The following is a 23,292-nucleotide window of genomic DNA, read 5'->3' as shown; positions in this document are numbered from 1 at the left end:
TTTCTAGGACTAGTTTTCCTACAGGAATAGAAGGCAGAATGAAACAAATTTTTATTACACTGAAATCTTGCCTATTGTCTCTGAACCAATTTCTAATTATGATTTTATCTATCAGAAGGGTGTTATCTCCTTGGCAAAATGAGATTATCTAAGAATGAAGTAAAAGGCCCTTTAGGAAAATGTGAAAGAAATTCAATTAGCCTTATCTTCTTTTTTCTCACAAAAAACATTCACTTCACACTCAACCACCAAATTTAATTTTAGCTCTAATTTTTATGGTGAATTCTTGCAGACATATGGAGGCCAGTGGGCTACAGGGGCCCATGGAAATGGCAGCCTGGAGTCCAGAATCTGGTTACATGTCTATATGCATAATAAGAGCAGTTATCTTATCACAGATTTCCAATGGCTGAATGTGAATTTATAAAAATAAACAAAATCTAATATTCAAAGTGTTCACCCTTAGCTCCAGAGTGCACACTTCCCATTGACAAGCTTTCTTTAGTATTTTGGCTTCTGGGCAGGTGGCTTTTCTTTGTCTTTTGTCTACAACCATCTCCTCAGGCTTAAACACCCTACAGGCATTCACTCTGCTTGCTCTGTTCATTTATTCTACTGCCTGGTCTTAAAAAGAGAAGCCAGAAAAGATGGAGAAATCGTGCTGTCTTCTGTTAGCTGACAATGTGATGATGTCTGGTTTTTATTAAATATTACACGAAAATTACTATGATAGAAATTAAAGGATAGGGATTTTATAACATAAATATTCTACAAGAAAAGAATACAAGATGAACTGAAAAATTTAATATTAATAGCTTTAGGACATATGAATGCATTTAACCAAGTGCTTCTGGATACATCAAACAATAATTTAAGATAAACATACTTGAAACATTTGTCTTATAGAAAGAATAATTTAGATTCTTGATAATATTACGGATTCCTTTTTAAAAATGGATAAATTAGGGGCGCCTGGGTGGCTCATTCAGTAAGCATATGACTTTAGCTCAGGTCATGATCTCGCGGGGTCATGAGTTAAGCTCCGCATCAGGCTCTCTGCTGACAGCTCAGGGCCTGGAGCCTGCTTCAGATTCTGAGTCTCCCTCTCTCTCTGCTCCTCCCTCACTCACACTCTGTCTCTCTCTCAAAAGTAAATAAACATTAAAAAAATTAAAAAAAAACTTGGATAAATTAGAACACTAATTTCAAATGCAATGCCAATAAAGTGTTTCTAAACGTTTAAAATTAGATTAGTGGGGCTTAAAATTAGCAGAAAGATCTTTTAGTTTCTCCTCTCTGCTTCTTGGGCAAATCATTATCAGTCATGTTTTTTGTTTTTCATTTTGTAGTCTGGTGACTTCCACTTTTGACTAGCGTCTCTGTCCTTGTGTAATGTCACATTCACTTTAATTTCCTTTTTATCACTCACAGTTTTATCACTAATGTATAAAGCTTCAAGAATGCACATGTGACTATCAACCTTTTTTCTCTCATAAATGCCTGAAACACTTTCTAAAGCTATAACAAGACTCTAAGTTATTCTTCAGATTAAAGACTGCTTTAAAAGATGTAATTGTTTTCTCTCAAGTCTTTTTTAAAACCACAAAAATATGTAACCCATTTAAATCACAAACATTTCAAGTGACACCTGTTTCTGATTTGTTCCCATTATTTTCCACTCTCTGAAGCACAACTGAAAGTTGAAAAATGTTTTGAACTGAATGAGTGGTGAGGGCATTTAAAGAACAAACTGCCATAATTTAGAAAAAAAGAAAAATTCTCTCATGAGAATATGATACAATATAACACTTAAAAATCTGGCTAACAGGTTTTGTAATTTGGTTGGTTATTCCAAATGCTTTCGTATCTACTCTGCTTCCTTCCTTGGTGCCTGGCACACTCACAGGAAGTGCAGTGTTAATGTTGGGCATTGCCACTTCTTCAGAGGGTTCTTGGGGTGACAACCTGGGGAGGGTTATAAAACACGGACAGTTGTAAATGCTCTCACCTTACCCTGATGCTACAGTACAATGACCCTGGTATTCAAAGCATCATAGGAGAGACAAAGGCCCATTCTAGACATTATGAGATCTGTGATCAAGTCCTACCCTTGTTCTTGATTATTCTAGGATATTAATGCTCATGTAATCACTCTGAGAATTTATTATCTGTGGAATGGGTACAAATTATTGCCCTTGACATATCTGTACTGTTGGTTAAAATGAGTTAATACTTTGGAAAAACATGGCTATAATGTAATATATTATTCTCGTACTTCAAACCTCAGTAGAAAGTTCTGCATAGGGTTTTAAATAAATGTTTGTGACAGATGGCTGGGAGCGAAGGTTATTACGGTGTTCACTTTCCTTTTCCAGTCTACATGATCCAGTGGGGGATATCAGGGAGGGAATGGGTGAATGGGTGAGGGAGGGGTTAGAGCTCATGGAACTGAGGTGGCCCCATCATACATCCAGCTCTTGTTTCCTGGAACACACTTTCCGTGACTTGAAATCCTAGCAAGTCTTGTGAATCTCACACAGAGGGAAAATGTAATCTAAATTTGACTGGTACTGATAAGCACTCCTTTGGAGATTTTATTTGTTGTACTTTAGCAAAGGATACAGTTTGTATATAACAGAAATTAATATAATTCAGAGGCTTGTTAAGACCTATATACTACTTCTGATTTTGTCCACAAAATTGAGGGGGTTTCTTGACGTAGGTTCTTATTTCTTTTTGATCTAAGTTTGCATTGCAACATAATATATCTCATTAAAGCAAAATGCTTTACATATTTTTGTGTAAAGAGGGTAATATTGAGATTGATAGTTTTTTTTTCCTTTCTACCATCACTACACATTGTCCCAAACTGCGTTATAGTACCTATAACCCTGTATATTATGTTTTTATTAACATGTCTGTTTCCATTGGACTAAGATATTAAAGGGAAGAGATTATTTTATTCATTTGCAGATGCACCTTTTGCATTCTGCACTGCCAGTTCATGATTGTGCCACATCATTTGTAGACTCAAAGAATAGATTGCTTAGTTGACCACCCACTGTTTGCCAAGACAAAAAATAAAATAGTGCCTAATACTGGAGTAAAATTTACCAAGGTCTCTTCCTATTTCCTCTTCCATCTTGGCTGAACTTTGAAAAGACATTTGAAGAGGTTTATTTCCACTTATTTTTAAAAATATATAGCATGAACTGGTTTAGGCATTCTTGCTCCTTCTATAAGACTGAACCAGTACTGATTCTCAACAATTTTCCTTTGCCTACTTGCTCTCTTACTGGTTCTCCTACTTGCAAAGGCAATGTTTAAAAATAAATATGACCAAGGGGAATGAGAAGGAAGAGGAAGCAACTAGGAGAATATTTAAAAAAAAAAAAAGAAAGAAAACATTATTTTCTCACACTCTCCTACACCGGCTCTAAGTCAAGTCGCAGCAATGAACAGCCCAACTTTTTCTTACCTTGACAGGTCTTTCCATTGAGCGTAAGCTGATAGCCAGGTGGACAGATACACTGATAGCTTCCAAAGGTATTTTTACATTCGTGCTGGCAAGTGTCTCGGTTTTCACATTCATCAATATCTACGCAGAAAGAAAGCAGGGTGTACAACCATGCAAAACAAAGGCAGAAACTTGACAGAACCAATTATACACAAGTTGTGGATATACAATAGAAAAACTTCTATTTTTTACAACTCATGGGATTTAACATGCTCAGAGCTGTTTTATATCAGGATCTGTTTTTAATGGAGTCCAATATCAATTGTACTATTTCATAAAATATGAACATCTCTTCTGTGTGTAAGTATATATGAGCTGAAGCCCCAAACTGGCCAATTTCTATATTTCTATATTAGGAATGGCAGATGAAACAGATTTGTACAAGATCCTAAACCACCAAAGTACTAAAGTCTTGACTTTATACTAGGTCTTTATACCCTTCATACTCTTTATAAAGTACATAAAGTATACCCTTTATACCAGGGTTTACTTAAAAGACGAATTTTCTATTGGTGTTAACTAGAACAAGGAATGTTTGTTTTTATTTAAACTTTAGTCTCCTGTCTCTCCCTGCACCTGCCCCCAACATCCATGCGTCACTTTCCCGTATAGAGATAGCAAGTGGAAGTGTTTTTAATTTTGTGATAAGCATATTCATCACACTTCATGCAATTATAAAGTACTAATGGCAACTACATATCTATAGTTGCTATGACACCTTAAGCCCACTTTACTCCTCAAAACTTCAGTCAATTCTTTTGTCAAAAGTAATCACTGATGCAGATTTGTTGGAAGGTTCATATACCACAATAAAGGGAAAGCATTTTATATTAAACAACTATTTATCTGCTATTATTAAACAAAGCCAAGAAAGCAGCAATAAAAAGGAGAGTGAGAATGGGTGATAAAAATTAATTGCTATTTGCTTTCAGGATAGGAGATGTGATTTGGGAGGCCTCAGATTCCTTATCGCAACTGTGTTTTGCTTAATGTTAGAATTTGTTCATAGTTGCACCAACCAGTGGAAGAATGAAGAGAGAACATGATGTGAAATGGCAGCAGGAGTGCTGTCGGGTGGAAGTAAAGAGGAGATGAAAACTGGGAGGTGACACAGAGCAAAGGGATGTGTTCATTGTACATGTTTCACATATGCTCAGAATGTAACTGCAATGATTCAAAATCTGTTAACGATAAACACTCATCAAATAGTTGTTAATGGTTTTGCCCCATTTTAGTTAACCAAAGCATTTATTCCACAACTTGTGTGAGTTATTTTTACTTTTTCCCTTTATAATCTGCTTCAACCTAAAATAATCACAGAAATGTAAACGATGAGGAAATCCAAGAAGTCAATATCGCTCTTGCCAGAGTATGAATTTTAAAGTGGCCCCAAGTGTAATTTCTGCATTCAGAGGCAGCGCAGTGTTCATTTCTCCTGTTAAGCTTTGGAATCATTCCCTCAAAAAGCTAACTTTTAGCCCAAGTCAAACAAGATTGCATAGTGTTAATTTGAATCTTCTGTAAGATAGACATATCCCAGATGGTTAATTAAAGGCATTTGGTGTTAATTGCAGCTTGCTCGTAACATAATTCCAAAGCTGTCTGCAATCTTAGCGTAAATTTCTTTATTAGTATGAACACTATAAAATACTCATCCTATTTTAAGAAATAGTTCTAAATGTCTATTAACTGCCCCAAAACAAAACTTAAACATCCAGTAATTGATGAGTTTTGGAAGTTTACTTCAAATTCTCCATGAATGGTTCTCTGAAATAGTAGCTGCCTCAAACAGCCAATGGTTTGGGGAAGATAATTCTTATAAATATAATATTAGTGTAATATAAACACAAAGACCCAGAAAACATTTATGAGGGGCGCCCGGGTGGCTCAGTCGGTTAAGCGTCTGACTTCAGCTCAGGTCATGATCTCACAGTCCGTGAATTGAGTCCCGTGTCGGGCTCTGTGCTGCCAGCTCAGAGCCTGGAGCCTGCTTTGGATTCTGTGTCTCCTTCTCTCTCTGCACCTCCCCTGCTCATGCTCTGTCTCTGTCTCAAAAATAAATAAAAACATTTAAAAAAAGGAAAAAAAAGAAAGAAAACATTTATGAGACTCTACTATGAAACTGCAGGGCTTAGATAATGATGAAAAAATGGAGGATGTAATCAGAGATGCTTTCTTAAAATGACTGGGACCTTCAGGTGACTTAAAAGAAATCAACTAGATGGAGTATGGTGTGGGGGGTGTAGTTTAATTCATGTGGCACACCATAAACAAGGGTGTTGGACAGGAAGGTAAAGGTAGAAGAGAAGAAGAGCTTCTCTAAGGTGAAGTCAGAGAGTGGGATGACAATTGGAGATGAAACCTTTTAGTGGGAATGACTATTTGGAAGAAACTTTGAAAGACAACATGTCAAATTTTAATTCTGTCATTAAAAAAAAATGGTGAAAAGTTCTCACCAACAAAGAGTCAAGTCAAAATTGTGGGCATGAAACACTACCAATACTCAGAATGGTTTGGAGCAAGCTGAGAGTGGTATTTGATATCCTTGCAAGGATTGTGGAGTCCACAGGGTCAGTAATTACGTAGTGTTTGAGCATATAAACTAAATGTTGAGAATTGGTAATGAATGCATTAATGTTTGAAGTTCAAGGAATAAAAGACACTAGCACTGCCCTTAGTTTTACTTTTTTCTAGGACACTGATCACAGGGAGAAGATTCCATGTGCATCATATTAACTTTCAGATACATCAGGACATCTAGACAAAAGTTCTGGAGAAAACCGGACTTAAAGAGAAAAGTTTAAAGTTTAAGTATCCAAGAGGGTCATAGGGTCCAGGTGGGTCCACAGAAGAGTGACTGAGAAAGCACATCTGAGAAGACAATGATGTAGGAACAGAGCTTGGAGAGTAGAAAAAGAAATGGCAAAAATTGAAGTCAATTTTTTAATGTTTTAAGAAATGTGTAACAGAAAGTATATTTAGGAGAGAATAAGTGAAGTGTAGAATACTTAAGAAAAGTGCAAGAAAATGAAGTTGGCCTGTGGGGTCTTTAAATTGAAACAAAATTTCTTTCTTACCGCCCTCCTCCCTTTCTTCCTAGCTTTCTTTTGTCATCTAACAAATAGTGGGGCTAATTTGTGTTTGCTAATTTCTCTTGGCACATAGTTCAATGGCATGCAAACTGTGGACACTCACAGATAATTGAATTAAATGAATGACAGATGGTAATGTTTGCAAATTAACTGAAAACAAAGTCTCAATTCTTGAGTTGGAAATTACACTTTACTTTTGCAAACAAATTAAACTGTAGACTTGTGAGTTTAGATAAAGATATTGAAAGCACATATTTTAGAGCAATGAAAGCAACGTAGTTTTGTCCTGGCTCACATTATCTTTTCAGTGACTTCCATATATACAAAATAATCAAACTGAGAAATTCCACGGGGGTGGATGGGGGTGGGTGTGGGACAACAGTCAACACAGTGTTGGTTGTCACATAGAACGAGCAGTTGACTGAGTAGCTGAAAGTTTCACTTTTAACCTACTGCTTTGGCATCAACCAGATATAGCCATAAACTGATGGTATTATATTATGTGGCAATATGCATATTCTCTTTTATTTTTTATTTTTTTAAATTTTTTTTTCAACGTTTATTTATTTTTGGGACAGAGAGAGACAGAGCATGAACGGGGGAGGAGCAGAGAGAGAGGGAGACACAGAATCGGAAACAGGCTCCAGGCTCTGAGCCATCAGCCCAGAGCCTGATGCGGGGCTCGAACTCACGGACCGCGAGATCGTGACCTGGCTGAAGTCGGACGCTTAACCGACTGCGCCACCCAGGCGCCCCGCATATTCTCTTTTAAAAAATATATTCTAGGTGTCACTGAAATTTATTTCTACACAGCATTAAATTTAGCAACACTTTCAGGAGTTGATCAAAAGAGAGAAACTGCCAATATAAAACAATTATCAGAATGCACACATGTAAATGCATCATTTACTTGAATAAAGTTTGTAATAGTTGTAATAGTTGGAACTTTGAGTCATCCCAGATTTGAGATCAGATGTAGTTCACTGCACCCAAAATACCACAGGTGCTGTGCATATGCTTAGACTCTGGTCCATACGTGAGCCCACAGAAAGGAAATGCAATATGGCTGACATTTACCTACACATGTGTCACGGCTCGCCTCAGAGCCTTCAGGACAAGTTTTCCTAATAGTCCTTCTAGTCCTGGAGAGAGATGTTCTGCTGTTTCTATACTCCGAGTAGGAGCTGTAGAGATGTGAGTACTGTCTGTAATGCTGTTGAGGTTGATAGTTGTTTCTCACAGGGGAGAACCGTGCAAGGTTATAGCTATTGTATTGGGTGCCATAGTTAGGCAGCCTTTCCAATCCGGCGCAAGATTTCCCGTCCCCTAATAAATGTTGACCTGTTGGACAGATACACTTGAAGCTGCCGGGGGTGTTGGAGCACTGATATGCACAAGGCTTAGGCACTTGTTCACATTCATTAATGTCTGCTCGTGTGCCATGATACATAAAAAAGAGAAAAAAAAAACACATATACATACACAACACAGGAATAAAGAATCAGTCTCTGAAACAAACTGAAGACATTACGTTACCCTCCAAAGCTACAAATATAGTAATTTCTCAATTGTTGAGAACTTTAGAGAAAGCGTTCATCATTTATTTAGGAATATACAGAAGGGTTCTAAGGCTCTTCCTAAAGATTGCTTCACATATACAGTAGAAACCTAAAGGATCATATGGGAAAATGTGGTGTTTCCAGAAAAACTAGAGTTCAAAGTTAACACAGATCTTAATTCTGTTGGTGGAGGAAAGGACTCAATCACATTTCTAGTTTGCATTTTGTTGTAACATTCTTTAATCTTTCATACAATTACAAGTTTCAGATGTGGTAATATTGATATAACTACTAACATTTTTCTTTTGTTTCTTTTGAATCAATATTATTTAATAATCAAGCCAAGCACATTTTTTTATAAAAATTTAAAAAGGAGATTAAGACAGAATTATTTCTTAATAAGATATAAATTCACAAAGTCCATAAAAATTTTTTAAAAAGTTATTTTTCTTCCTATTCTTGGGTCAACACATAGTAAACCCTCCCAACTTTTTCTGTAAATTGGAAAAGCAAATGAAAACCAGAGAACAAAACCAACTTCTTTAATTCATTACCACAGTGGCATGAAAGAAAGTAACACGAATAAGCAGAATAAAAGTAGTATATTTTACTTTAAAAATTATTTTAGTAGGCAAAAGTTAAAATTACCATTTTTAAACTCTTTAAGGGAATGGCCCTACCTTCTTCATTGGTTTATTCCCCAGTCCAATGCCTGACATTCAACTTCAGATCAAATTAATGAACAAATAAACATATTTCATTCTGCTAGGTCACTGTTATGACTGACTATCCAAGATGTTAAATTACAATATCTAAACAGAAGACTAAAATGATATGTTATGTACTTCTGCTATTAACAAGCATTTATTTTAAAAACGTTTCTAGTAATTGTATTACTTTCAACATTTGCTCTGTGCAAAGTACTATGCTAGTGACTGCATAAAGACAGGACAAAGTCTTTATGGGAGAATTTGCTATAAAAAATTGTTACGTAGACAACCAAGGCAACCAATTTTAAAAGTGTAGTATGGCACACCGGAAGCCAGTAGTTAAAGCCCACACAATTTTTTTGCACTTAAATATTCCAAGAGGAACATAATTTCATAGGTCAGTTTCTTGATTATAAGTGCATTAATTAAAAAGAATCATATGGTTACCTTCTTACAGATATCTTCTATTGTCTGTTACCTGCCTTATTTATATTCAATCATAACTAAGATGGAAACAAACAGGCCACTGGGAGAACTGAGTGAGATTTTTAGCATAGGGGCACATAGTAGGCACTAAATATCTGGTAAAGTAATAGTTATCAACTCACTTAAATTGCATATTCACATCTTAATTCCTCATGCCTAAACCTTCATATTGCATTCAAGTACGCTTCATATTCAAATAGAACGTATCTGTGCAAAAAATGTATATAGAGAGATAACCAAAGAGAGACAATCTTCATGGTGAAGTTGCCGCAGTAACTACACAGGAACCTCACTGACACGTGTAGCATATAGTAAGCACTCTGTAAATGGCTATTATTATCACTTTAAATGTCAGTGTAAATTGCATTCAATATGGAATCTTTAAGAAGTAATTAAAAATGTTATTAATTACTTAAACCAACTTACAAATTTTCTAATTGTCCCAAGAAAGCTTTTGAGGGTAGAGAGTGATCCTGATCCAGTTGGTAAGGCTAAGTGATTCTGTTAGTAGCTTTATTACTCAGTAAGAGTTCCTGTTAACTTACCCATACAGGGTCTCCCAACTCCTTGAGACCGGAAACCTCTGGGACACACACAGCGATAGCTGCCTCTTGTATTCTCACATATCTGGTTATATCTGCACTGATGGGTCCCATCTTTACATTCATCAATATCTACAGACATAAGACAATAAAAAGTAATAACATATCCTCTTTCAAAACCTAACGTCATTATATTTGAAATGAACATTCTTTAGAACTATCAAAGGTTGCATTTCTCACCATGTAGCTGAGACCGGGATTCAAGTTCTACTCTGCCCCTTGTTGTTCCTTTTCCTTCTCTTGCTCCCTACTATGGCAAGAATTTTACTTTCAGCTTTTTATCCCTTTTCTCTCTATGTTCTCCACCTCTGACTGTCTTATTTATACTAGTGACTCTAGTAAGCTCATGGATGTAGACTTACAGCAATAGTACTATGTTGTTTCTTATCTACAGCCCCACGTTTCTAGCTGCTGGCTGGTCCTCTCCATGTCCATCCTTTACCAGTACTTCAAACTCCACATGTCCTCAGTGTCTTATCATTCCTCTCTTCTTTATGATAACAGCATTCTTCTTTCCTCAGTCAACCAGACTAATCTATAACTAACTCCCTCGGTTTCCAAGATTGGGTAATTCTACTTCCTTCAATCAACCCCTTAAATCTCCATTTCCATTTCCACTTAGCTATATGTTTGCTGTAGCTTTGTTTTTTTTAAGTATTAATTTATTTTGAGAGAGACAGAGACAGTGTGAGTCAGGGAGGGGCAGAGATAGGGGGAGACAGAGAATCCCAAGCAGGCTCCGCACTGCCAGTGCAGAGCCTGACAAGGGGCTCAAACCCATGAAACCATGAGATCATGACCTGAGCTGAAATCAAGAGCCAGATGCTTATTGACCTAGGCAGCCCTTTGCTGTAGGTTCTTAAATAATCTTCTGATCTTTTGGCTCAGTTCATCTCAGATTACTCTTATACATAATTAGAGTCAATAGTCTTTTTTTTTATTAATTTTTTTAATGTTTATTTATTTTTGAGAGAGAGACAGAGTGTGAGTTGGGGAGGGGCAGAAAGAGAGGGAGACACAGAATCCAAAGCAGGCTCCAGGCTCTGAGCTGTCAGCACAGAGCCTGATGCGGGGCTCGAACCCACAAACTGTGAGATCATGACCTGAGCTGAAGTTGGACACATAACCGACTGAGCCACCCAGGCACCTCAAGAGTCAATACTCTTAAAAATACTTTAAATCACACATAACTGCACATGATGCTCTGAGTTGGCTACTATTCTTAGGAGTTAAAAAATATTTACCTATATCCATACTGCTGGAAAGTCTTTGAAATCTGATAGCCCAACCCCACCCCCAGTTTTTTTTTAAGTATACTAAGCCCCCATGTACCTCAACAAGTAACAAGTGGTCAGTATTCCTTCATTTATATCTATACCCTCCTCTCACTGTTATGTTATTTTGAGAAAAATCAGGATATATTGTAACTTTTTAAATAAATATTTCAGAGTGAAAACTTTTTTTAACAATTCTTTTTATTTATTTTATTTTTAAATGTTTATTTATTTTTGAGAGAGAGAGAGAGAGATCAAGTGCGAACGGGTGAGGGGCAGAGAGAGAGAGAGAGGGACAGGGTATCCGAAGAGGGTTCTGCACTGACAGTAGAGAACCAGATGTGGGGCTTGACCTCACAAACCATGAGATAATGACCTGGAGCCAAAGTCAGATGCTTAACTGACTGAGATATCTGGGTGCCCCTTAACAATTCTTTTAAAGTCTTTTTTTTTTTTTTTTTTGTGAGAGAGAGAGAGAGAGAGAGAGAGAGAGCGTGTGGGGGAGGGGCAGAAGGCAAGGGAGAGAGAATCTTAAGCAGGCTCCATGCCCAGTGTGGAGCCTCACATGGGGGCTCCACCTCAGGACTAGGACTATTAGATCATGACCTGAGTTGAAATCAAGAGTTGGACGCTTAATCGACTAAGCCGACCAGGTGCCCCTGAACTTTTATTTTTTTAAAGTTTTATTTATTTATTTTGAGAGAGAGAGGGGGAGAGAGAGAATCCCAAGCAGGCTCTGCACTGTCAGCACAGAGCCTGACATGGGGCCCAAACCCATGAAACTGTGAGATCATGACCTAAGCTGAAACCAAGAGTCAGATGCTTAACTGACTGAGCCATGAACATTTTTTTAAAGTCTCACTTTTAAAATGAGAAACTTACATTCAAATTTCTTTGCAATCTTAAGACTTGTGCAAAGTCAGATAGGAAGGAAGGATGATTTTTAAACTGTTTAAGTCCAGCTCTCTCTCCCTCATAAGGGACTGTCTTTCCTTTTTTCACAACCTCCACCTATTACCATTCCATCAAGGCTCTCTTTAAATGTGATCATTTCCATGACATCTCATATCAGATATGATCACTCTTCCAACTATTCTTCTACAATTTTATTTGTACCTCTTTTATGGCATTTCATTCCCTCTTGTAGTATTTTTTTTTCTTTTGGTGAGGAAAGTGGAATTGGTCACTCTAATTAAGTAGACTGTAAGGACATGAGAGCAGGAACGCAATGTTTCATTTTGTAAGTGATGCCGCTTATAGTTCTACAAATTAAGGCAGAAAGAATAGAGAACATAATTTATTTTATTGTCTAGTCATTGACTTGACACTGAAGAATATTCAGTCCTAAGATAAAACGTTTTGAACTTTTAACAAATCTGTATAAGCTTTTCTTAACCACCTGTGAAATTCTAAACATATATACTAAATTTCATAGTAGACATGTGAGATAATATGAATTTATGTGGCTATTAAACTGTGTAAGCCAAATGTGTAATTGATGGGAGCTCAAAATGGTAATGAGTCTCCATGGGGAGCTTCCATTTCTTGGTATAGTTATGAGCCTGGGACCCAGAGCTCAACCATACTAGAAGTTGAGAGTAAAAAATCTGTGAGAAAAAGTGAGCATGAGCAAGGGAGGGGCAGAAAGAGAGGGACAGAGAGGATCCCAAGCAGGCTCCACACTGTCAGCAAAGAACCTGAAGCAGGGCTTGAACTCACGAATCGTGAGATCATGACATATCATGGCCTGAGCCTAAACCAAGAGTCAGATGCTTAACCAACTGAGCCACCGAGGCACCCCTACTTAATCATTAGTTAAAAAATGGATGCCTTATTTGGCTGGTCAGTGGCAAACATATCTCAGTCATCGAAACAGCCATACACTCACCAATGCAGGTTCCATTTTCTGCCTTGGTCATTCCGTTTGGACAAAGATCAATGCACTTATAGCCCCCACGGGTGTTCTTGCAGTGTTGATCTGGTCTGCATACATTTTGTCTGCATTCATTCACATCTTGATAAAAGAACAAAGGTAATGAAGATTGAGAAATTTCTTTTCCACAGAAATCATACTTTGGATTTTAAGGCGAAAGATGTTGATTACATAATCACTGTGTAAGATTAAAGTGTTTAAATCCATGAGGGTAAATAACACTATTTTAAAACAGAATGATTAAAAAAATTAATTCACATAGCTAGTAGCCATACCAACGAGTTCCTCCTTTTAGAAAAACAAACAAATAAATATCTTTATGTATGTAACCATAAATATTATGCTTCTGTGAAAAAAATTAGTAAACACAATAAGGAACTGTTAAAAAATGGTTATGTAGCCAGAAAATGAAACCTGTAAAAAATAGCATTTGCTTTCATTTTGTTTATGCATGTTTTGCGTACATGACGGATGGAGGTATCTTACGTATGAATTCAGCCCAGGACACAGCAAAGGGATTAGATCAAATATCTTTAGAAATTACAAAGATGTCATTGCTTTGAATTTAAAGCCCTTTTCTTACCTATACATTTTCTGCCTTTGAGCTGATACCCAGGTTCACATCCACAGTGAAAACTTCCAATGGCATTGAAACAGCGGTGGTGACAGGGGCTGGATTCTTGACATTCATTAATATCTGTTAAATAACACAAAACTTTCATTATATGCTATTAGGAAACTTGGGTTAATTTATTTCAAATGTTAAACATTTTAATGATATCATTATCATGTTTAAGATCTTCCCTGAAACGAATCCAATACAATTGCTCTCAAATCTAATACAATTGCTCTCATATGATCTGCTAGATAATTGACGGGATTAACTGCTGGAGAACATATCTCTCAATACTCCTCAAAGGTAGACATTTGCTAGTGACTCCAAACTATGTGGATGCAACACTTCCTTACTTTATTTTACCAGATGGCTCCCATTTCTGTTTCTAGGAATGTTGCTGACAGACTAGAACACTGAAGATGGGGGGGGGGGGAGTCAAAGTCTTCTGCAGTATCTTTTGCAATTGACTTTCCTTCCCCAGATTTGCTGCTGTCAGCCCAATGCAGGTCTTTACCACTAAAAGCAGCAACTTTGGCATTTGTCAGTGTCCACAGTCATCACCAAATTAATCTTCCCAAATGCCATCTGGGGCATAGTAGAATAAAAAAAAAAATGTGCAGGCACAAATCCCCCAAATTTGTGTGCATTTGCCTGTTTTATGTACCTTCTCCCCTCTCCTTCCTTCTAGTCCCAGAGGAAAAGAGACCTCTTCTCCCATGTAAGAAAAGTTTCTCTGCTTGAGTATTCGAACTCTGAGGCCATCTCCTCCGTCCTCACCAAGATGAGGATTGTGGTCCATCCATCATTCCCTCCTTGTGTGCATTTTTAAAGTTCTTCCTCCTTACTGTCATCTTTCCCATACCCCTATGGACATAACCCAGTCTCTCCTACCATAATCCCTCTCTCAGGTCTGTCTGCATCTCAGTTTCTTTATACTTCTCTGTTTTTCTATCCCAAACCCTTCAAAGGAACAATCACCATACTTAGGCTTTTCATATCCCCACCTTACATTCCCAAACTCAAGATTGGCTATGTTTTATTTTGTACTTGTCTTCCATTTGAACTCTTTTATTTATATTTTTTATTTTGAAATTTCTTTTCTTCTTAAAGTTTTTAAGTTTTAGTTACTTAACATATTGTGTAATATTAGTTTCAGGTGTATGAGCTCTTTTAATCTTTCAAAATCTGCATGTTACTATAAATGCACAAAGTCATCATATACTTTAAAAATGCTTTCTTAGTGTAGTTTTTTTCTTCTTTTTTCTGCTTGGCTTCCTTTATCTTTTTTACCTTCCTTGTCTACCAAAGTCAACCTGCATTAACAATCTAGTATAAATAATAACATGTCTCTTGTATGTACAAATGCATAACTCTAAAAATATAAATCCATTTCCTTTATCTTTGGTTATTGCTTCGTTTCTACACAAGTTATGTGTAGTTTTCTACATCTTGGTGTTTTCACTCGACAATACCTCATGAAAATTCCTCTAAGCCTAATAGTTGAACTGCATTCCACTCTATAATGGCCGTACAATGGTTCCTGGTATGGACATACCATAATTCAATCACTTTTGTAGTATTGTTAGGCATTCAGTTTTGTATCCGCTATTTCTGTCTCTATGAAAAGACCCTGACAGCAGCTTTATTCATAATTGTTAAACCTTGGAAGCACCAGGATGTCCTTCAGTAGCTGAATGGATAAATAAACTATAGTACATTAATAAAATGGAATATTATTCAACACTAAAAAGAAAAGAACTATCAACTCATGAAAAGACATAAAGAAAACTAAAATGCATATTATTAAGTGAAAAAGGTTAATTTGGAAAGGCTATATGCTATGTGATTCCAACCATATGATATTCTGGAAAACATAATACTGTGGAGATAATAAAAAGATCAGTGGCTTGTCAGAGGCTTGGGGGGAAGTGAGGGATGAATAGGCAAAGCATTGAGGATTTTTAAGGCAAACTATTCCTTATGATACTATGATACAGGATACATGTTATTATTTGTCAAAATCCATAGAGTATACAACACCAAGAGTGAATCCTAATGTAAATAAAGAACTTTGGATCATAATGATGTGTTGATGTGGGTTCATCCTTGGTAAAAATTTTGCTACTCTAGGGCAGGATGTTGATAGTGGGGGGTGCTATGCATGAGTTGGGGTGGGGAGTATATGCGAAATCTACCTTCCACTCCATTTTTCTGTAAATCTAAAACTTCTCTAAAAAATAAAGTCTATTAAAAACATCCTGCAATAAATATCTGATAGTCTTATGTGGTGGGGTCTTATGAAATAGAGCCTCTTAGATCATGCTATATAATCTCTTCTCTCAAATATAATAGGCAAATGTTATTATTCAAAACTATTGTGCTACAAATATTTAAAATAGCCATGGAATATTACATCCAAAATCTTATCAAGAAGCACAATGTATAAAGCAGAGTATCCTTTAAATGATTCAAAAGGCAGAGTCTTAATTCTTAGTATAATGAAGATAAAGCAAGGGATTCCATTTTTATACCTTGACAACTCAGCCCATCAGAAGTTCTTCGAAAGCCAATTCCACAATGGACCACACAGCGATAGGATCCAATTGTATTGTCACAGTCCTGACCAGCATGGCAGGCATGTCCACCTAAAGCACACTCATCGATATCTGCAATGAAGTGAGTCATTCAACTAAGATGAGTTGAAGAAAACCAATCCAAAAACCTATATAAAATGGGGTTAAGAAAAGCCATAAATGATACTTGAAAACGTACCAGAGCAAGAATGCTGAATAATTTGGTTGAGTCCTTTCAGGTGGATTAAATTGATGATGAGTTCATAGGAATTTAGTGTGATATCTTTGCAGACTAACTCATCCATTAGACCACTGACAAATTAGGTGGCTTTAAAAACATTACTTCTCCTTTCTGATATTTCAGTTTTCTCATTTATAAAATGAGGATAATATCTGTCTGTCAGTGTTGCTTTGAAAATTAAAGGAAATAATGTATATAGGTGCTTAATCCACACCGGACGTTTCCATAAAAGTTATTTTTATCCCATCCTACACCCTTTCTCTCTCTTTGGCATTTAGAAGGGCGTCTCCTTGGACATAAAGGGAGTAATCCTTTTCTCTTTTCATCATTTAAAATTTTATTTATAAATAAGCTTCTTATACAATTCTAACTTTGATGTATATTTAGAGTCTGATAGAAAAGTACTTTCTGGAGTGAGGGGATGGGCAAAATGGGTGAAGGGGAGTGGGAGATACAGGCTTTCAGTTACAGGATAAGTCATGGGACTAAAAGGCACAGCATGAGAAACACAATCGATGATATTGTAATAGTGATGCACTGGGACAGATGCTAGCTATACTTGTGAACATAGCACAGTGTATAAATTTGTCAAATCGCTAAGTTATATACCTGTAGATAATGTAACATTGTGTGTCAACAATACTGAAAAAGAAAGTTTTTTTTTTCAATGTTCTTAACGTGCTACTAGGATTGTGCAATTTACTTAAATTCCTTATGTAACTTCTTTATTTCTTAGTTTCGTCATTCTAAAATGAGTATCTCCACAAGGTGTTGTGGGGATTAAGTGAGTTACTACCGGCTTCCCTGCTTGTACAGTGCCCCACATGAAGGCAGTGTGTGAGCAGTATTCTGTCTGTTCCTCTCTCAACCTGAGAGAAGATCTTCTGTGTTTATTGCCAACATGGAGGAGGAAAGAGTAGGAAAGAACACTGGCCTGCCACACTTTTCCTAGGTCAGAGCTCTCTGTGACCATGCTTGGCTGTATCTATTAGGCTTAGCTTTGTGAATACCTTGACAAGTCCTTCCGTCGGCAGCTATGGTGAGGCCTTTTGAGCAGGAGCAATGATAGGTTCCCACGGTGTTGTGGCAGATATGGGAGCAGGGATTCCCGGCCGCACATTCATCTTCATCTGAAACAAGGAACAAAAAGGCCCGATTGGTCTGTAAACCCCCTACTTACTAGAAGTTAGTAAAGTCCATGAAGGTAGTTTGTAAAATAGTTGCTTACAGAGCACAGTGAGTTGAATCAAACCTAACAGAAAATGCTCTAGGTGCCGCAGAATAGAAGCATGAAATAAATTAATTTTGGGTCCCCAAATAATCTTTGATAGTGAAGATGTTTAGATTAATTCTAAAACAACAGGGATGATAGCTAAGATATAATGACTATATCCCGGGATCTAAATGCTTTTTTACCTACCTTAACGCATTCCTCACAACATGCCTAGGAGACAGATGCTTTTATTACTATCCTCATTTTGCAGGATAAAATTGAGGAACAAAGAGGTTAAATAAATTGCCCAAGGTCACACAGGTCATTACTGGCAGAGCTGAAATTTGAACCTGGACAGTACAGTTTCTAAAGACCACTTGTCTACCACTATCCTACATTAAATTGCCTACCAGTGAAAGAAAGGCACTGTGTATGCAAACTTGAGCTCCTCCAGCTGTTTACTTAGCTATTTAGTTATCTGTGGCTCTCTTGTACTGGCACTTGATGGGGCTGGCTTAGTCATTAGTCCTCGGCCCACAGTCCTGCCCTTATCCTCTGAGCAATTCTAGGGTTAGGTGGCTCAGAGTTGGATTATTATTATGTTTCACATCCATGGCCATCAAATGACAAGAGTCCAGTGTTTTGTTCCTGTGCTCACTTCATCTCTGTACTTGATCACGATCCCTGACACACTTGATTGTGGTCAGATTGAAAGAGTACGGGCTTTGCAGCTGCCTTAAATTCCAATCTAGCTCTGACACTTGATAGCTGAGTGGTCTTAGGCACCCCCACTTAACTTCTTTCCATCTCGATTTCCTCACTCATAAAATGGAACACTTGTAAGACTGTTGTGAAAATTACATATCTAGCAAAATGGCAATAAATGTCTATTAAACAGATTCCATTACTAATATTTTTTATAAAAACAAAAATTCATTATTCCTGTTCTTACCAGCACAAAAGGGTCCAACTGAGTCTAAGGCAAACCCAGATGGGCACTGATTACTGCGATCTCCTACCACAGAGAGAAAAGGAAAATTAATTGGCTTGTTAGAATGTCAGTACCTTGTTTCTTTCCAGTACAATCTTCCCTGGGAAGATATGCCAAAGATGGAACACATTGTGCAACAAATGCAATAGGTGAAAACAAGCAGGAATGGAAGACTTTTCCTGTTCCCAACTGAGAACTAAATGAATCACAGTCCAGAGATGATTGGCAAGCAGCCATCGGAAATAGATTTTCTGTTTAAATTTATTTACATTAATCAAAAGAAAATGAAGCCAAACCATTCTGTGATCATGCAAAAGGATCCAGAATCAATGTGTACATAAGGTATAACCATAGACAAAGTCCTATTTATTCTTCTAGCCTTTACTTATGCTGCCTGTTCTAGAAGCAGGAACACTATTTTCAAGCCACTTAAAAATAACTTATGCCAGTGACAACCAGAAACTCGAATGAAGAACTTCTCTCCTTTTGTAGATCTCTTTCATTTGCAGTGTAAAGCATCTGGGTCAGAGTCCCCTATGTGTGACCAATTGTTTCCCATGCAGTCAAAGCAAGGGGAGACAGGCATATTATGACAAAAACAAACATAGTAACAAGAACAAATAAGCTAGTTAGGGAATCTTTCCTTAGAAAGTAACTCTGCCTTCACTGGTTTCTGCCAACATTTTGATGTTTTTTCTTCTATAAGTATACACTTCAAAAAGTCAGGATCTTGCACTCTAGAGATTAATAATTGTCAAAGTTTATTGATCGTAAAATAGAGGTTATTAAAAATATAGATCCTTGGTCCTATCCCAGTCAGCCTAGGAATCTCTGTTTTCAATCAGTATAAAAGTTTCCTTATAATCACTGTGGTGTGGGCAACCCAGGTTTAGATCATATTGTATGCTGCTTTTCAATTATTATTAGGCCATGCATACTCTTCTTTGTTTTATTGTCAATCCCCAAAACAGTAGGTGGTACACAGAAAGCACTGAACAAGTATTTTGAATAAATGAGCTAAATATTCCTTTAAAATTATTTTAATGACTGTTTAAGAGTTTATCATATAGCTGTGCCATCATTTACATATTTACCTCTTGCTTCCAGGATATTTATTATTGGCCATTTCTGTGATTTTCTTAGGGCAGACCCCCAGAATGAGATAACTACCAAGATCTGAATGTTTGAAAGGTTACTGATACATACTGCTTTCCAGAAACATCACATGAATTAACCACTGATTGCAGTATGTACTAGGGTGTTCATTTCCCCATACCTCTCTGATACTGAGTGGTTATCATATTTTTAAATCTCTGACAATGATAATTGGAAAATGGTACCTCATTGTTTTAGGTTATATTTCTTTGCTTATTAGTGAGGTTAGACAATTTTTCACATTCATTTTGTCATTATTATTTCTTCCTTTGTGAATTTGCTGTTCATAGCTTTTATGTATTTTTTGTTGGGGTGTTGCTTTCTTTTAATTGATTTTTTAACAATGCTTTTAATTCTTTTTAATTTAAAAACATTTTTTAAAGGTTTATCATTTTTTTTTGAGAGAGACAGAGACAGCACAAGTAGGGAAGGGGCAGAGAGAGAGGAAGAGAGAATCCCAAGCAGGCTCCATGCTGACAGTGTAGAACCTGGCGTGGGGCTCGAACTCATGAAACTGAGATCACGACCTGAGCCAAAACCAAGAGTTGGACACTTAACTGACTGAGCCACCCAGGCACTTCTATTTTTATTTATTTTTTTAAGCCAACTCTATGCCCACATGGGGCTTGAACTCACGACCCTGAGATCAAGAGTCGCATGCTCTACCCATTGAGTTAGCCAGGCACCCCTTCTTACTGACTTTTAAGAGCCTTGTATAAGATTAATCATAGTTATCTATAATACACAATGCAAATATTCTTTCTTGATATATATTTCACCTTCTCAATTTTGTTTTTTTCTCCCATGAAGAAGTGTTTAAAAATTTACTTGTAGTTAAACTGATCTTTCCTTTATTTTTTCTGATGCCTTTTGCTAATGAATTTGTAAAATATAAATATATTTTATAATTATATTTTAAAAACAAATTTTTTATTTTAAAGATATAACAATTTTTTAAAATGTATTGATTTATATTTGTGAGTTGACTTGACCAGCAGTTTCCAAATGCTGATGTGCAGACCAGATACATTAGAATCATTTAATGCTGCGTTAAAAATACAGACTTCCAGGCCCTACCTTAGACTAGCTAAGCCAAAGTCTCGGTGCCTTAAGATCTGAACTTTCATGAAGCTCTCTAGGTAATTTTAACTGCATTGTAGCCAGAGCTCTTGTCTAGACCCAATACAGAAGAGAAAGAACTTGGTGGTTAAGCAACCAAGAATGCAAGCTTGCCCCCTGGTGGTCACTTATAAAGAAATTGCAAGCACATAATTCTTGTATTTCACAGGAACCTCAACAAATGCGCACAGATACCAGATGTAATTCATAGACTCATAGTAGCTAAAATAGTAAGGGGTTATAAATGTCCTATAGTGTGTCTTCTCCAATTGTGGAATCCAGATCCCCCAACTACAATGTTACAGATACCACAAAGACCTTTAAGCAGTTCAGGCTTAGAGAATTTACATGATTGGGCAACAAATGTACACGACTTTAAAAAATCATTTTAATTCCCTTTGTCCTGGATGGTGTAAGTTCATTTTTAACGAAAGTCTTACATCAAGTTGTCTTCTTTTAATTATACTAAGTACTGGAAAAAGTAAAAACAGAGATTAGACTTGAAAAGTGGGCATTGAGGAAAAGAAACAGAAATCTTCATTCCAATGGCTCTTTTCTTTTGTCTCTGTGACCTGAACATGCACAACCATAGTAAAATGAGGTGGTGATGGCGACATGTGGGTGGTGTGGAGCTCTACTCGCTATAAGGCTTATGAATCTATGATTATATCAAAAAATGTGAACATGTTCTCCTAGATTACTATGACCTCAAATTCAATGACAGTTCTGATAGCTGTTAATGAAGAAAATAGTCATATACACAAGTGGTGAAAGCAAGAGTAAACTGCAAAAATGAATTTTTAGTGTATGGAGCATGATAAGACAAAATGATGCTACTTAAAATCTAATTGGATCTACTTAAGAAAGCCAGTACATAGCGAAGGCCAATATGAATTATATTAAGTGTACTCATAGGAGCCTAAAGTTCAAAGTTAAAGCCATTCAAACACTTAGTGTCCATAATAAAACCACATGCAAGTATCTCTTAGCATCAAAGCTTCATGGAACACAGAATGCTGATTGTTTGGATGTCTCTTACAACTAAACAGGGATCTCCGGGTAAAGACACATCAAAGAACTACACAGCATAGAGAGACCACTGAGATCAAGGGTTGTAGAATTATGCTTAGAAAATGAAAAGCAATTGAAACATTATAATGTCCAGGAATAAGAAATGACAGTTGGAATCCTGATTATTTCTGCACAATTTTTAAAAACTGCTTTTAAAATATGGAAACTTTTTTTTATTAGTTTAGGTTGACATACACTTTTTAAAAAAATTTAAATCCAAGTTAGTTAACATATAGTGTAATAATGATTTCAGGAATAGAATTTACTGATTCATCACTTACACACAACACCCAGTGCTCATCCCAACAAGTGTCCTCCTTAATGACCATCACCCATTTAGCGCATCCCCTCACCCAACACCCCACCAGCAACCCTCAGTTTGTTCTCTGTATTTAAGATTCTCTTATGGTTTGTCTCCCTCTCTGTTTTTATCTTATCTTTGCTTCCCTTCTCCTGTGTTCATCTGTTTTGTTTCTTAAATTCCACATCTAAGATCATATGATATTTGTCTTTTTCTGACTGATTTTGCTTAGCATAATGCACTCTAGTTCTATCCACATTGTTGCAAATGGCAAGATTTCATTCTTTTTAATCCCCAAGTAATATTCCATTGTGTGTGTGTATGTATGTATCTGTGTGTGTGTGTGTGTGTGTGTGTGTGTATGTATATCATACCACATCTTCTTTATCCATTCATCAGTTTATGGACATTTGGGCTCATTCCACTTTGGCTATGGTAGGTCAACATACACTTTTACATTGTTTCAGCAATTAAAAAAATTCCTTGACAAATACAAGAGTCAGAATAAGAACAATGGCCTGGCGCACCCAAAGAAAACCTCATTCTGCCAGAGGATATATTTTTAAACCTTTCTGCAGATTAGTAATCCAAATTAGAACTCCAGTGGGATTGGCTTTAAAATGGCTTTACCTACCACAAAACATAGACAACATACATGAAAATCTTATATCACTAGGTTTGGTCTGTGCCCTAATATCTTTATTGTGAATGGCATCGATGCAATTCTTTTACCCTTAAGTTATTAAATACATTTTTTTCCTAAGATTTTTAAAAAGTAATCTCTACACCCAACGTGGGGCTCAAACTCACAACCCCAAGATCAAGAGCTGCAGGCTACA

General features: G+C 36.6%; 2 protein-coding genes across 4 annotated transcripts in view; one reads left to right on the top strand and one right to left on the bottom strand.

Moving 5' to 3' along the window:
* The window catches only part of HMCN1 (hemicentin 1), a 482,690-nt gene that overhangs the window by 6,478 nt on the left and 452,920 nt on the right, over window positions 1–23,292 (bottom strand). For 2 of the 3 annotated variants that reach the window (XM_086694136.1, XM_086694138.1), the window contains 8 exons: window positions 18,769–18,831; window positions 17,614–17,733; window positions 16,321–16,455; window positions 13,757–13,870; window positions 13,129–13,254; window positions 9,910–10,038; window positions 7,687–8,037; window positions 3,479–3,598 (listed from right to left, as the gene is read on the bottom strand). In XM_086694136.1, coding sequence (XP_086550262.1) covers window positions 3,479–3,598; window positions 7,687–8,037; window positions 9,910–10,038; window positions 13,129–13,254; window positions 13,757–13,870; window positions 16,321–16,455; window positions 17,614–17,733; window positions 18,769–18,831 — 1,158 coding nt within the window. The remainder of the gene's footprint in view (window positions 1–3,478; window positions 3,599–7,686; window positions 8,038–9,909; window positions 10,039–13,128; window positions 13,255–13,756; window positions 13,871–16,320; window positions 16,456–17,613; window positions 17,734–18,768; window positions 18,832–23,292) is intronic. The other variant, XM_086694137.1, reaches the window with a different exon arrangement.
* Window positions 1–23,292, top strand: part of LOC147572645 (uncharacterized) — a 44,938-nt gene that overhangs the window by 9,854 nt on the left and 11,792 nt on the right. The gene's annotated exons all lie outside the window — the stretch shown is intronic.

This window comes from Puma concolor, chromosome E4, assembly GCF_028749965.1.
Source record: "Puma concolor isolate L17-30 chromosome E4, mPumCon1.1.hap2, whole genome shotgun sequence".
NCBI classification, from domain to species: Eukaryota; Metazoa; Chordata; class Mammalia; order Carnivora; family Felidae; genus Puma; species Puma concolor.
Note: the sequence above shows the minus strand (reverse complement) of the source record. Positions and strands in the feature narration are given on the sequence as shown.